Source organism: Panthera tigris, chromosome B1, assembly GCF_018350195.1.
Source record: "Panthera tigris isolate Pti1 chromosome B1, P.tigris_Pti1_mat1.1, whole genome shotgun sequence".
Classification (NCBI taxonomy): domain Eukaryota; kingdom Metazoa; phylum Chordata; class Mammalia; order Carnivora; family Felidae; genus Panthera; species Panthera tigris.
Window position 1 is genome coordinate 22,331,721 of NC_056663.1, and position 15,747 is coordinate 22,347,467.

Below are 15,747 nucleotides of genomic sequence, written 5' to 3' on the forward strand. Positions count from 1 at the left end.
GTTTTTTTTTTTTTCTTCTGTTTATAACCATCAAACAAAAGTCTGCTGGAATGAAAGTTTTCAATATCCGTTTGGATGAGGTATGATAGTTCCATAAATGCATTATATTCACATGGAGAGATGTGTCCATTGCAACATTATTGTATTTAAATCACTGCTTTGGGTTCTGAATAAGAAAAAAATAGTATCTTTGCAAATTGATCGCATAAATCTGTGGTATAGCTTGGGCCCATGAGACTTAAGTCATTTTTTCTATTTAATTGTAAAACTTTATTTGAATATTGGCTTAATGTTATATAGCCTTCACACTAGATACGTATGTTCATAAGCAACCCCCAGCTGATAGTAAAGCCACTATGTAGATGGTCTGGTATGGACCCATGTTTGTGGTTTATTTTCCATATAACATTTGGGATAAAGACCCCTGATAATACATACACCGAGAAAATGAAGAGAAAAATGTCTATTTTGCTTAGTTTTGAAATCAGACTTAATTGGGTTTAAATACCAGCTCAGGTGACTCATAGTTCTGTGATCTTCACAGGTTTACTTAATATCTCTAAGGCCCAATTTCTTAATTGGGAAAACCACCTGACAAAGTTACTGCGGAATCAGATGGAATGATGAATGTTAAGCCCGACTCCTGGACATTCCTTCTGTTCTTTCAATCAATCATTAGCTTGACCTGAACATTTTCCACCTGATCCTCTGAGGAGACATCATACATAGAGTAAGCCCTAATAGCGAATATGTAATATAGTATAAGATTAATATATGCATATATATAGTTCACCCTTAAATGATGTAGGGGTTAGGGGCACCGACTTTCCAAACCCCCCCCCAACTTGAAAATCTACATATAAGTTTTGACTCCCCCAACACTTAATCACTAATAGCCTACTGTTGACCAAAGACTCAGCAATAACATAAACAGTTGATTAACACATATTTTGTAATATGTATTATATACTGTATTCTGGCAATAAAGTAAGCTAGAACAAAGGAAATATTAAAATCATAAGGAAGAAAGATACATTTATAGTACTATACCTCATTTATTGAAAAAAATCCATGTATGAAGGAACCCATTTTATTCAAAGCCATTTTGTTCAAGGGTCATATGTGTATGTGTGTGTATATATATGTACATGTATGTATATATTTGCGTGTATGTATATATACCAACACAGAGAGTCTGGCTGAAGATTGTGGAAGGAATCAAATAGAGAAGTGGTTAGCATTATGGCAGTAAAAATGCATACATATCAATATTATAGAGACATCCCAAAAATACAGTCCACTCTGACAGAAATAAATCTCATTAGCATAGAATTTTGGAAAGTTGCTCTTAGCCTGCTATTCCCAGAGTCTGACTTCTAATCACATAGTGTTGACAGGGGCACATAAATTTAACAATATACAAAGGAGTTCTTAAACTGCAGATTTTTTAAAGATGCCGAAAGGACCATATTCTATAAAATGATGTATTTACAAATGATTATAAAGGAAGTAGAGTGAGTTCTGATGTTCACCTCCAGTTCTTCTTCCCTAAGAATTTGGTGATAAATTTAAACTAACGTGGTTAAGGAGTAGCCTAACCACCATCCGTGTCTGTGATCCTGACTTCTTGTCTAAAGCTACCTGGCTAAGTGGCTTTGCTGCTTGATTAAATGTCTCTGTTACGATTACTGTTAGCCTTTAAGAATGGCTGTGCGACACTGTTAATTTCTGTCTCCCAAACACCGTGTACTGTTGTTGCACCTGCATTCTTTCCACCAGGCATGTTGCCTTCTGAGCTAGAGTTCTTTGGTGTCCACGGGCATCATGGCAAGGCCGTTTTGGCGGTCTTTTGTTAGGAAGTATGATCCCTCCCTCCCTGTTGGGAGCACCAAGAAGTTTCCATGAAACATAAAGAAGCACTCTCCCTCAGAGGAATTAGATCTAAAAATTAATTCATTAATGGAATGGTGTATGCTTTTATGTGTGTGCTACTGGGATTTGTGATTAAGTGAGATGTATAGCAGAAATGCTGACAGGGCGGTAGAAGGTCAAGGCAGTTTTTTTCCTGGAACCCATGTGTGAGACCTCTTTGCTTCACTGCACTCCTGGGGAAATCAACAACTTAGGTGCTCAAAAGAGATCTATAAATAATGTTAACATCACTATAGATAGAGCTGAAGTGAGCATTATTGGATGATTACTTTTACTTAGTAGGTGTCCATATTCCTTCCCTCCTATGTTTTGTGTTTGAAGCTCGAGGTGAGAGTTACAGGAAAGAGGGTGAAATAAAAATTACTTAAACATGGAGTCTTCCCTCATGTAGAATATGAAAGAGGAGATAATTAGAATTAATAGAAGACAGTGAGATTAAACAAAAATAATAGTGATAATGTTATAGAAGGCATACGTATTTTATAGAAAGGGAAAAATTAATCTGCCACACATCATGTATCCTGTTAACCATAACCCTTGTTTCTTTTTCCTTTTACTTCTCTTTTCTTTTGTAATGTCCTAAATGGGAAGAGGAATGAGTTATCTTACAAATTTAGATTTTGCAAACTTGTGCACTGATGAGAGTACTATTGAAATGCATTGTTAAGAAAAATTTTCAACACACCAATGTGTCATTTCCTTTCTTCATGGACCAGATGCTGAAATACTATGTGATAAAGATTTTAGGTCTCAATTGTAAAGAGAGGGAAGTGGATAAATCAGTGCTGCCGTCTTTAGGACAAACGGTAAAAGAAGTTTATTTTAATGTTTTTCCAAAATTGCTTCTGTTGATTGTATGTGTCTGTGTGTGTGTGTGTGTGTGTGTGTGTGTGAGATAGGTGACATGTATAAACGTGTGTGTATATATGTATGTGTGTGTGTGTGTGTATATATATGTATACACATATATACATGCACACACATACATATATAATTGATTTTTTATAGAATTTTTTATCCTAATCACAAATTATCTCGTCTGGTTGTTTCAGTGATTTTAAAAAAAGATTTCTGCTAGGTTTTCTGGGAGCAAAAAATGTGTGTGTACATAAATATATATGAAATATATTAAATACTTTGTAGGCTAAACTAGCAAGAAATTTTTGGCATGTAATTGTCCATATTTTGTTTAAGAGTTGTTGATTTTATTCAAAATGGGATTGAGGATATTTTAATTGGTCTCATTTCCTTTTCTTATAATACTTTTGGCTTTAACCTAATATTATTACCTGTTTTTGCTTATATAACAAATATTGGTCGGATATTTACTATAAGCACTTTACTGAACTATATGTAGGGAAGGGATCAGAAAAATATAATCTATCTCCGGGAAGTCCATGATCTAAGGCAAATAGGTATAATATGATTTGAGCACCTTAAGTAGCTGTAAGAGTGCCGTGGATAACTACTATGGTGAGGTAGGAGAGGCCAAAATCATTTAGGAGGAAAGGATTTGCAAAGATCTTCATGGAGATGTGTGAATTTAGGTTCCTCTTGAAGAACGGGTAAGATTTACACAGCACAAAATGGGGGTTAGCATTCTCACTGGCCATGTGAGAATAGTGATAGAAAAGTCACAGAACTGAGATTGTAAATGTTTTATGCAGCATTTAGGAGGTAATACTCTCTAAGACAGTGCCTGTCTTCAAATCCAAACCTCCCTACTTCCTAGTCGTGTAACATTAACTAGTCACTTAAACATTTTAGGTCTTAGTTTCCTAACCTCATAAAATGGAGAAAATACCGTGTGTCTCATGGAGATACTACGAAGGTAAAAGAAGAAAAGTCCATATTAAAAAGCAAAAATGGTATTTAAAAGTGATTATGTATGGATATTACCTGTGTACCAGGAAGTGTATAAAAAATATTTTAAGTGTTCATAATTCTTAAACCGACACTTTAATCCTTTTTACATATACAAAAACATCCAATTAAAATATTTGCCAAAGGTCACATGGCTAGGAAATGGCACAGCCAATATTCAGACCTAGACTTCCAATTCAAGGATGAATTCACTGCCAAGGTTGGGTGTCAGTAGCATCAGGCACGATATGGATATGTCCATCCAGGCCTTAATCCCTTTTATGGATATATTCCCTAAGTGTAGAGCGCTTGGAAACCTATTAACTCTGTTTTCATTCATATATACTTTTGACTGTTCATACAACACCCAACTTTTTGTTTTTAAATAATAAGGCTACAGAGTTATTATTTACCCTGAATCTTAAAGATGAAATTAAGAGTTTGATGCTAAATCTGAATAAGGAACACTCGTAGAAGAAAGAATATACATTAAATATAGGTTACATATGAAGACTTTATTCATATCTACACAAAGAAACTCCTACTAGGGATGTATAAGCAATTGATAAGAAAAATAAAAAACCCGAGAAGAAAAATAAACAATAATTACTTGAAAAAATCTCCACACTAATAGGTAAAACAAATAAAAGCCACTTTGAGGTATCATTTAATGCCTATCAAAATCTAAGTGATTCTAAAATATTATTACTGAATAATGGTAAATTTGCCTAAAAACTGCCATGTTCCTCTATGACTGGAATCTTTGTGAATTTGTATAACCTTTATTCAAATTCATTCATTGATTCATTCAATCATTCCCATGATCTTTTTAAAGAGTTGTCAGGCAATAGATACCAAAAAGTTTAAATAGTTTTTCTTTGATCTGGTAGTGCAACATATGCTGAATTATCCTAAAGAAACAAAAGGGGCACCTGAGCGGCTCAGTCAGTTAAGTGTCTGACTTCAGCTCAGATCATGATCTCATGGTTCATGAGTTCTAGCCCCGCAACGGGCTCTGTGCTGACAGCTCAGAGCCTGGAGCCTGTTTCGGATTCTTCATCTCCCTCTGTCTCTTCTTCTCTGCCACTCACGTTCTGTCTCCCTCTCTCTAAAAACTAAATAAACATTAAAAAAAACTTATTTTAATAAAAAGAACAATGCTAAATTATGCAAATATTTGTAATATCATCATCTATATTAGTGAAACATTGCCCTCCAAAGAGAAGGGAAAAATTTTTTTAAGTTACATTATAGGTAAATAGGTATATAAATAAGATACATACATTTGATGAATTATTATTTGGCCCATCTGTTTAATTTGAAAAAAATAATTTGAAGTATAAAAATACTGATAAGATTTTAAGGGAAATGTGTGAGACCAGATGGTAATATACACTGTGATATTAACTATATAACATGGCTACATATGAAGGTATTTTTTCTTATATTAAGGTGATGAGGTGACCATTTTTTTATTGAAGTATAGGTATAGTTAGTTGACATATGATATTGTATTGATCAGGTATACACTATAATGATTTGGCATTTATGTACATTACAAAGTGATCACCATAAGTCTAGTTACCGTCTGTCACCATACAAAATTATTACAGTGTTAATAATGACTGTATTCCCAATGCTGTGCTTTACATCTCTAGTTACTTAGTTACTTTATTTTATTTTTTTAAATGTTTCTTTTTGAGAGCGAGAGAGCGCGAGCGTGAACCTGAGCCTGGGAGGGGCGGGGAGAGAGAGAGATACAGAATCCAAAGCAGGCTCCAGGCTCTGAGCTGTCAATACAGAGCCAGATGTGAGATCATGACCTGAACTGAAGTCGATCGCTTAACCGATTGAGCCACCCAGGTGCCCCTTACTTCGTTATTTTCTACTGGAAGTTTGTATCTCTTAATCCCCTTCACCTGTTTTGCCCAAACCCCTATTCGCGTCCCCTCTGACTACTACTGGTTTGTTCTCTGTTTTTATGAGTTTGTTTCTGTTTTGTTTTGCTTTGTTTGTTTACCCGTTTTGTGAAATTATGGTAGTTGTCTTTGTCTGACTTATTTCACTTAGTATAATATCCTCTAGGCCTATCTTAGGCTGTCACAAATGGTAATATTTCATTTTTTATGGCTGAGTAATCATCATATATATATCTTAAGCATGTCTTCTTTATCCATTTATCTATTGATGGACACTTAGGTTGCTTCCATATGTTGGCTATTATAAATAATACTACAATGGGGGCTCCTGGGTGGCTCAGTCGGTTAAGCAGCTGACTCTTGGTTTCAACCCAGGTCATGGTTTCACAGTTTGTGAGTTCAAGCCTCCCATGGGGCTCTGCACTGACAGTGCAGAGCCTGCTTGGGATTCTCTCTCTCTCTCTCCCTCTTTCTCTGCCCCTCCCCTGCTTGCTCTCTCTCTCTCTCTCTCTCTCAAAAATAAACAGACTTAAAAAATAATACTCTAACAAAGTGGTGCATATATCCTTTCGAGTTAGTGTTCTTATTTTCTTCAGATAAATACCTAGAAGTGGAATTGCTGGATTATATGATATTTATATTTTTGATTTTTTGAGGAAACTCCGTACTTTTTCCACATTGTCTGAACCAATTTACATTCCCACCAACAGTGTACGAGGGTTCTCTTGTCTCCACGTCCTTGCCACCACTTGTCACTTCTTATCTTTTTGATACTCGTCACCCTGACAAGTATGAGGTGATACACTCACTGTGGTTTTGGTTTGCATTTTCCTAATAATGAGTGATGTTGAGATTGTTCTCATATGTTCGTTGCTCATCTGTATGTCTCCTTTGGAAAAATATTTATTCAGTTCCCCCACCCGTTTTCTAATGCAGCTGGTTTTTGTTTTCGTGGTTTGTTTTTGTTTTTGGTGTTGAGCTGTATGAGTTCTTTACATACATCGAATATTAAGCCCTTATCAGATGATAGGATTAGCAATCTTCTTTTATTTGACCCAATGTATCTTTCATATTGTGTTAATATTTTTAAAATAAACACAGGAAAAACTGAAGGGTATGTTTCCAAATAGATTAACATTGAAACACTTTCATTATGGTTTTCCTATTGTAGCTTCTGTAAACTTTTCCTGACTTTATAAAAAGCTGATATTGCAGAGATGTGTTTCACTTCTCATGAGAACATGCTTTTAATAGATTATACAAACTCAAAAGATTTCACAACCCTTTTTCAGTGCATTGACATTTGGTAGGAATTGCAACTTGAGTCAGTTTACTTTTTCTCTTAACGTAGGAAATGACATTTAAAGACACATTCGAATTGTTTGAATTGTTCACCGGCTACTGACAAAACTTTACATGAGTATGTTCTCTAACATGTCCAAAAAAAATTACAATGATAATAATCAGAGTAAAGAGCTAAAGTAATCTGGCAAGTCTAATAAATGATTTGAAGGTAAAGTGAGAACGTTGGAGGTGAAAATTTTTGTTTCAGTTTCTTATGCACAATTCAGAGAAGAACCTTTCATTTCCCAATGTATAACAGAAGAACTTTTAAAACTTCCACATGAGTGAAGTATGAACTTATTTTGAGGAATAACCCCAAATATGAAAACTAATCATCTTGCAAAAAATTCTTTATTTCATTTATTTATGCAATTTCTTATAATGCATTTATATATGTGCGAAATGGCAGGAACTTAGTTTATTAAACCAAAGAGAGAAAAACTCCTGAATCCTGGATCTGTGGTGAAAGGAGACAGACAATAGACAAGATAAATAAGGAAAACGTATGGCATGTTAGTCGGTGATAAATTTGGGCAGCAGGGTGCCTGGGTTGCTCAGTCGGTTGAGTGAGTCTTGATTTTGGCTCAGGTCATGATCTCACAGTTTGGTTTGTAGAATTGGGCCCTGTGTTGGGCTCTGCATTGGGCTCTGTGTGGGTGGTGAGGAGCCTGCTTGGGATTCATATTCTCTCTCTCTTTCTCTCTCCCTCCCTCTCCCTCCCTCTCCCTCCCTCTCCCTCCCTCTCCCTCCCTCTCCCTCCCTCTCCCTCCCTCTCCCTCCTCTGCTCCCCTACTTGTGTATGCACACATGTGCTCTTTCCCAAAATAAATAAAGAATAAGAAAAGGGGGGGGGGACGGGAATCCAGCCAGGAAGGAGAAGAGGAAGTGAAAGAGGTAGGTTATCATTTTAAATGTGATGCTCAAGAAAGGTATGAAACAGTGAGGTTTTAGTCAGGACCTGAGCAAGATGCGAAGGGGTTCACAAGTTTGGAGCGGATGAGTAAACCTTACCAGTTAGGGAGCTATTAAAACAGTCCAGGTGAGCAGGATCATGAAGCTTGAGCAAGGATGGTTGTAGCAGAGGTGATAAGAAGCGGTCAGTTTCTGCCGAGGATTTGAAAACAAACTGACAAGATGTGATGGTAGATTGGATGGGAGGCTAAGAGAAGGTGGGGGACAAGGAAGACCTCTAGGTTCGGGTCATACTAGAAATCCAAATAGTGACGTTATTAGGCTGTTGCGTATACACGTCTAGACAGTTCTGGGCTAGATATTTCTAGGAGATAAAGAGGGGATAGGTTGGGAGATGAGGAGTGAGCAGGGAAAGTAAAACTCCCCTCAGTGTATGGTCTTAGCGCCTTCATTCTTCAGTTGTCCCTTCTCAACAGAAAAGCTTGGCTGTGGCCAGATTTCTGATGTACACTTAACACCTTTCATTTGTACTCATTACTCCTTTTGGATTTCTCAAGTCTGCTTCTGCCTCTACCATACAACCAAAACAGCTCAAATTCCACGTGGCAGGTTATGGATGTCCTTTTACGTCTTGAAATTCTTTTTTTTATTTTCCATGACTCTGACTTGCTTTTTTTTTTTTTTTTTTTACCATGATGTCAAAGGTTCTTGGCAAAAATACTTGCTTTTCTTCCTTTACTTGCCCACTCAACCTGTTGGTTGTCAACTTTATGTCCCTCAAATTTTTTTTTCCTGAAAGATATTTTCTCCTCTGATTTTTTTTTTGTCCCATTCTTTAAGTGTTACATTCTTGTGCTTGTTCATCAATTCTTTTAATTTCCTCCTCTTTTCTAATGCCTCTTGGATTCTCCACTTAATTGCCCACCCCATTGCTACTATCCAAGATGCAAGGCTGGGGTAGATAAAAAATGAGCTGAAATCGAAGAATTGAGGTAGAGACGAAGGAATGGCTCCAGGGAAGTCAGAAGTTGTTTTACAGTCAGATATGGGTCCTGTGGGTAACAGTAATCTGGAATAAAGCCCTAACTTTTGGTTTGGATTATCATGCTTTGCTAGCACCTCCGTATTACCAATATATATACCCATATGTCCAGCTGCATCATGTATGTCCCAGTACACAACGAATAGAAGGTTATAAATAATTATAATAACAGGTAATATGAATGGATGATATGCCAACATAAAAAATTCTAGAAAAAAGAAAACTTAGGTTAATGTGGAAAATATACCATTGTGACCAGTTGTATTATTTTTAAAAATATGATTCTGAGACTTGAGATCTGAGCTGAATATACTGGCTTGGTCAGTATGCAGATAATAGTCTAAGCCACAGAAGTGGATGAGATTCTTGGAAAGAGTATGGAGTCTAAGAACAAAAGAAAGTAACAATAGAAAATACCAGCAGTCCTATGACAGCACCATCTATGATTAGCCTAAGCAGCTTTTTAACATTTTTTTTCTGGAAAAGCCTATGCCAGTGTTTCATACAGTTCAAGATTAACCACCATCTCTCATACACTGTCCTGGAAAACAAACAGAATTTCCCATGGTGCACAGGAGTAGCCAGAGGGGAGTATTTTCACTCACCATTCTACTCCACAGATTTGAGTGTTCATCTCCCTTCCAGCCCCCCCCCCCCTTACCTCTCAGGGGTTTTATGTAGCTCACATATGGTCACTTAGACTAGTCTACTTGTAGATACATCTTAGAGGATTTTCTTTTTCAAGGTTTTAAAATATCGACTCAAAGAAACTATACTTTGAAATACAATAACTTGTACAATGTCATCTGCATAAGTCCATAAAAGGTAGATGAAAGGTTAGAGGCCTAAAGAAAAACAAAATTGAGCCTCAGCTCTATTTCAGTATGAAAGGGAGATAAATAAGATATTTAATGGGTGGTGTATATTTTATCACTTGTAATGTAAACCAGATCACAACTGCCAACGCAAAGAATAATTTTTTACTTAATTTGTATAGGTACTTCCTCAATAATATATTTTGGGTAAGTTGTGAAAGCCAGATAAATTTATTCAATCAACAAAATTAAAGGAGAAATTGATGAATAGAATTACCCCAGCCACATGCTTCTCTAGGCTCGTCTGCTCAGCTGTCCAGAACTGCTGCTTCTGTGATGCTGATCCACTCAAGTCTCAATGCCGTCCATGCCCTTGTGCCCTTTAATAGATTTGCCATCCCTGGGATATTCTTCTAATTCCTGCTCACTTATCAAAACTTGGATAAAGGCATCATCTTTTCTGTGTTCTCACCTTGACCACCCACTTGATGACGAATTAATAACTCCTTTTTGGACTGCGTCTATGGTGTGTGTGTGTGTGTGTGTGTGTGTGTGTGTGTGTGTGTGTGTGTGTATCACTGCCAGAATATTACTTCTAAAGATTTTACTCTTCCATATTAATGCATAAGAACTTTAGTGGTTGTGAATATTCTATACACGTTGATCTTGGCATATTAGTGCTTTGCACAGTGCTTGATATAAAGACACAAAATAAGAATTTGTTGGACTGGCCTACATGAAGCGATAGGTATTTTGGGGGGAGGAGCATGGGGAATAGGTATTTCTGCCTTAAGGTCATTGATTGAAGATATCCTAGAGGCACCTAGGGTGGCTCAGTCCATTAAGCGTCCAACTCAATTCCCTCATCCGGCTCACTGTGCTGAGTAGAGCCTGCTTGAGACCATCTCTCTTTCCTTCTGCCCCTCTCCCCTGCTCACTCATATTCTCTTTCTCTCAAAAAAAGAAAATAAATAAAAAAAGAAAATATCCTAATATCATCTTTTTTTTGTTTGTTTTCATGGTGTAGCATCTAGCATTCTAGAGCCACTTAAAAAAAAAAAACAAGTGGAATTTTTTCTTTCTCCGAAGAAAAGTCCTTTAAGCCTATGGGTTCTAAATTACAAATTTAGTTGAAAGAACATGTGGCACTTCTAAACAAGTATATGGATAAAAATAATTCATCCTGCTTTATTGAGGGCAAACTTAGATCAGTAAATTATCATTCTGGACTTGCCACCTTCTTTCCTCTTTAACAAAATGTGTACGTTTTCTATAAGAGCATTTATATAGACATTAAGAGTTGTCGTATATGTATACATAAACAGGGAATGATTTGAGAGATACCTATCTCCAAAAAGCAATTTGAGCAATCTGTGTTGTTGCTGAAGTTCATGAAGATGTTTTTTTTTTTTTTTTTCATGAAAACAAATCTTCATTAAAGACATGTTAACAGTCAGATTGCTCACGGCAAATATTGCAGAGAGAAAGTTCCCGACCTTCTATCCACATTGGGGATTTATGTTGAAGAGCAGTTCTCCAAGACAAATTGGTATTTGGAAATGTTATAGGGATAAAATTTTTGGAATTGTTTTGGGGGGGGCGGGGAAGCAATAATATAAGGACTAGGAAACATTATTGACATGGAGAGGGTGGCAACCAGGGATGATAAACACCCTCTACAGCAAAGATGGTCTTTTGCAAAGAAGACTTGTCCCAGCCACGATGCTCATAATCCTCCCTTGAGAACTACAATGAGGTGTGGCCGTAGCTAGGTGCCTACTGGAGCTGACAAAATAAAAATGGGTGCTGATAAGGAAAAGGGTAGGATGAATGGCAGTGTCTCAACAGCATGACTTAGTCACCCAGCCCTAAGATGTGGTTCACGTTCAAGAAAGCTATCAAAAGAGTAGGAATGCAGGAAAGGAAGGAAGTGAGGGGAGAGAAAGAAAGGAAGGAAGAAAGAGAAGGAAGGGAATGAATCTGAATCGTGGACACAACCTATTTTACTAGAAATTTCTCTGTTGAAAGAAGCACATCTATTTTAATTTATTTTGAGAGAGAGACTCCCAAGCAGGCTCCGCACTGTCCGTGCAGAGTCCAACGCGGGGCTTGAACCCACACTGTGAGATCATGACCTAAGCCGAAATCAAGATGACTGGCCACTCAACGGACTGAGCCACCCAGGCACCCCCACCTCTTTTTAAAAAAAATTTTAATGTTCATTTTTGAGAGCGAGAAAGGGAGCATGTGAGTGGGGGATGGGCAAAGGGAGAAGGAGACAGAAGATTCAAGCAGGCTCAGTGCTGTAGCACACAACCTGATGTAGGGCTTGAACTTTCCAACCATGATATCAAGACTTGAGCTGAAATCACTTAACTGACCGAGGCACCCAGGTGCCCCAGAAGCACATCTTTGTGGTCTCAATAGCTACAAACCTCCATCTTGTTTAAAAAACAAAACTAGTATGTTTAAGTCTTCCACCTTACCAAAAAAAAAAAAAAAATCTAGACCATTCATTTAGCAAATATTTATTTATTCTTTCTTATAGGTTGCTATAGGTTCTTGCTAATTCAATATTGAATGAAAACAGACATGGTCACCCCTCTTATGTAGCTCACTGTCTAGAGAGATATATCAGATTCAAGAGGTTTCATCTTTTTTACAAAAATATTCCCATCTAGAAGACCAAGTAATATAAGAGATATTTCTTTTGCATTTAAGTGAAAATGAAGTTGTAGTACCACAAATATTAGGGCAAAGCCATGGTCATGGCCAAGGACAAGGGGACAGTAAGCAGCCTGACAGGACAAGATTTCTAGTTAAATGGCAGGGTATGTATAAATGTGTACTTTTTGAGCTCATTCTTTATAAGCTGAGTTAAAAGATAAAAACCTTTGCTACATAGTCCCAAGTGCTTTGAACTATAGTTTTAAAATGAATTCAGCTAAGCTTTCTTGTCGTCTCAGGTTTTAAAAGTGTTTGTTTTGCTTGGCAAGTAAAGCTATCCTCCCAATCAAATAATAGAATAAATTAAAACCAGGGAAATAGCAGGAGAGGCTCCATCTGAATTATCCAGTTTGGGTTTCTATAATGGTCAATTTTCCTAGATAATTGTCTGTTTCTTTTTCTTTGTCTCTGCCCTAATGAAAGAGGATCTAGGGACTTCCCTTCCACCTGTGTACCCTTTGTCCCATGGCCAAACCATTTAAAGATGGTCCTTGGTCAAATCATCAGGGTTTACAGGAACTACAACCAATCCAGAGAATGATGCTTACACAAGGAGTGTCATTGCAAACTGCAAAACAAAAAATCACCTGGGTAATCCTTAAAAATATATATTGACAGTGAAGTCACATCCTTACTTGCCAGTCTCCCCAGAGCAGGATGAATGTTTGCGTGTGAATGATTACCCTCCATTTCCCGGACAGGAGATGAGTTTGGTGCCCCAGAGATGCCTGTGCACTCAGTTAAAACTTCAGCTGTACTAAATCCCTAACTCAGCATTACAGAAAATAAGAAATGATCAGAAGATGTTGACTTTATGCTAAATTTATCAATCAAGTGAACTGAACTGTTTCCAAGAAAAAGTCACGCAATTTTTTTTTTTTTTCCCCTGCAAAATGTTCTTCAGATGTGGTCCTCAGAATGGTGGCTGCAGCATCATTCAAAAAACTGGTGGGAATTGCAAATTCTTTTTTTGTTTTAATTTTTTTTAATGTTTGGGAACACAAGTGGGGGAGGGGCAGAGAGTGAAGGAGACACAGAATCCGAAGCAGGCTCCAGGCTCTGAGCTGTCAGCACAGAGCCTACCTGGGGCTCAAACTTACGAACTGTGAGATCCTGACCTGAGAAAGTCGGACTCTTAATGGACTGAGCCACCCAGGCCCCCCAGAATTGCAAATTCTTGTCCCCCACCTTAAATATCAGAATCTGTGGGGGTGAGGCCCATCAGTCAAGCCTCTCAAATGATTCTGATGCATCTTAAAGAGACATAGGCATAGGTTGTGTTACAGAATATAAATGTGCTTAAGCTGAAAAGACACACTTGTGTTGCTACCAGTCTATAACGAGGGAAGCCCTGAAAGAAAACAATATAGAAAAATTCCGTTTTTTTCCTGTGGTTCCTACTCTAGTGACTAGACTTTGTCTCTCTAAAGTGATAAACAGATGTCCTGGCCCAAGAAAACCTGGCTCATGAAGCTCTGATAAAAGATCACTGGAAATACTTGCTATAAATCATTCATAACTCTTTGTTCTATCCAGAACCTCTAATAAAAGATCACAGGAAATATTTGCTCCAAGTTTTGCACAACTATTAGCTCTAAGGGAATTTTTTTTTTCAGCTAAACAGTTGTTTTCTGTCACGTGAGAAAAGTTGTTTTTTGTGTTTTGTTTTTAGGTAAGAAAGAAATGTCACTTCTCACTCTCGAAAAACACACATCTACAAACACAGATACACATCTGTCCATAGAACGATACATGAGTAGATTCCATGTAGGGTAGGTCTCTCTTTAATGTTAAAATTAAAACTTGGTAGGTACAATATATTGCGGTGGATATGTAAATTTAAGTAATTAATGATACTTGTTTCCTTGCTAAAATTGAACTGTAAGTATAAATTTCAACCTGAGACATTCTGCCCAAGGGCCCTAGACATTTCATGGGTAACGAATGTCTTTTTCCACATGTCTGCTAGAAGTATGGAACCGTGGGATAGGTTTCCCGATCACCAGGATGATGCTGATAGCTGCTCAGAATCTGTGAAGTTCGACGCCCGCTCCATGACAGCCTTGCTTCCTCTGAGTGAGTAGAAGGGTGGGGTGCCCATGGAAGTTGTGTCCTTGTAGTTAATGACACTACGTAAAACTATAGCCCTGGGATTTACCTTACTTGTGCATGAGTGTTAACATAAGACTTATTGGATGAGTAGATCTTCTCTTCTTTTGAGACAGACTGGAAACTAAGCTTAGGTTCGAGTAAGGAAGCTTTGTCACGGGTTAAATTAGTCCACAGGTTGATGGAGTCCTCTGATTTCTCAGCCACTGACTGGACTAGGTCCTGGCAATGGCAATACCCTTTGCACCATTAATTAATATTTGAAAATCAGGGGTGGTATGTACTTGTATTAGTTTCCTAGGGCTGCTGTAACCAATCACCAGAAATTGGGTGGCTTAAAATAATACTTATTCTCTCATAGTTCTGAAGGCCAGAAATCTGAAGTCAAGATGTGCAGGCCATGCTCCTTTCAAGGCTCTAGGGAATAATCCTTCCCCACCTCTTGCTAGCTTCTATTTGCTTCTGCCAGTTCTTAGTGTTCCTTGCCTTATAACTGCATCATTCCTGTCTCTGCTTCCATCTTCACTTGGTCTTCTTCCTGTGAATTGATGTGTCATTTTCCTGTAAGGACACCAATCATTGGCTAAGGGACCACCTTACTCCAGTATGACCTCATCTTAACTTGATTATACCTGCAAAGACCCCATTTCCAAATAAGGTCACATTCACAGGCAACTAGTGTTAAGTCTTCAACAGTAACTTTTGTGGGGGAAACAAGTCAGTGCACAACAGTACTGCACCATTTTTGCACAGGTTACAAGAGCCCAAAAGAATCCATATTCGGCTAGATCTGGACAGGCTCTCTTAAGGCAGCAGGACAGAGTTGTGTATGATTCTGCTGAGCTTCAAAGGTTGAATACATTTCACCAAAAGGTTTGGGTGGGTGAAAAGGATCCACAGAGAAATCTGAGTCACCGGAAGGAGCATATGCAAGTGACAACATGTATGAGTTCTTCTATAGACAAACCTGAAGTACAGACCACAACCCCAAGGCGCGACGGATACTGCACCACCAGTGGATGGGAGAACATGGCACCCATGAGGCAAAAGGAAAAAGACCCTAGTGAAAGCTGTTAAAGGTAGA

The 15,747-nt window shown here is 37.7% G+C and overlaps 1 protein-coding gene across 4 annotated transcripts in view; it reads left to right on the top strand.

Moving 5' to 3' along the window:
- Nucleotides 1-2,574: 2,574 nt before the first annotated feature.
- The window catches only part of MSR1 (macrophage scavenger receptor 1), an 82,363-nt gene continuing 69,190 nt past the window's right edge, over nt 2,575-15,747 (top strand). For 2 of the 4 annotated variants that reach the window (XM_007098960.3, XM_007098961.3), the window contains exons 1-2: nt 2,575-2,738; nt 14,524-14,630. In XM_007098960.3, the coding sequence (XP_007099022.1) occupies nt 14,528-14,630 (103 nt within the window). In that variant the 5' untranslated portion in view covers nt 2,575-2,738; nt 14,524-14,527. Of the gene's footprint in view, nt 2,739-14,320; nt 14,327-14,523; nt 14,631-15,747 lie in introns of those variants that run through there. The other 2 variants (XM_015545162.2, XM_015545163.2) reach the window with 2 other exon arrangements.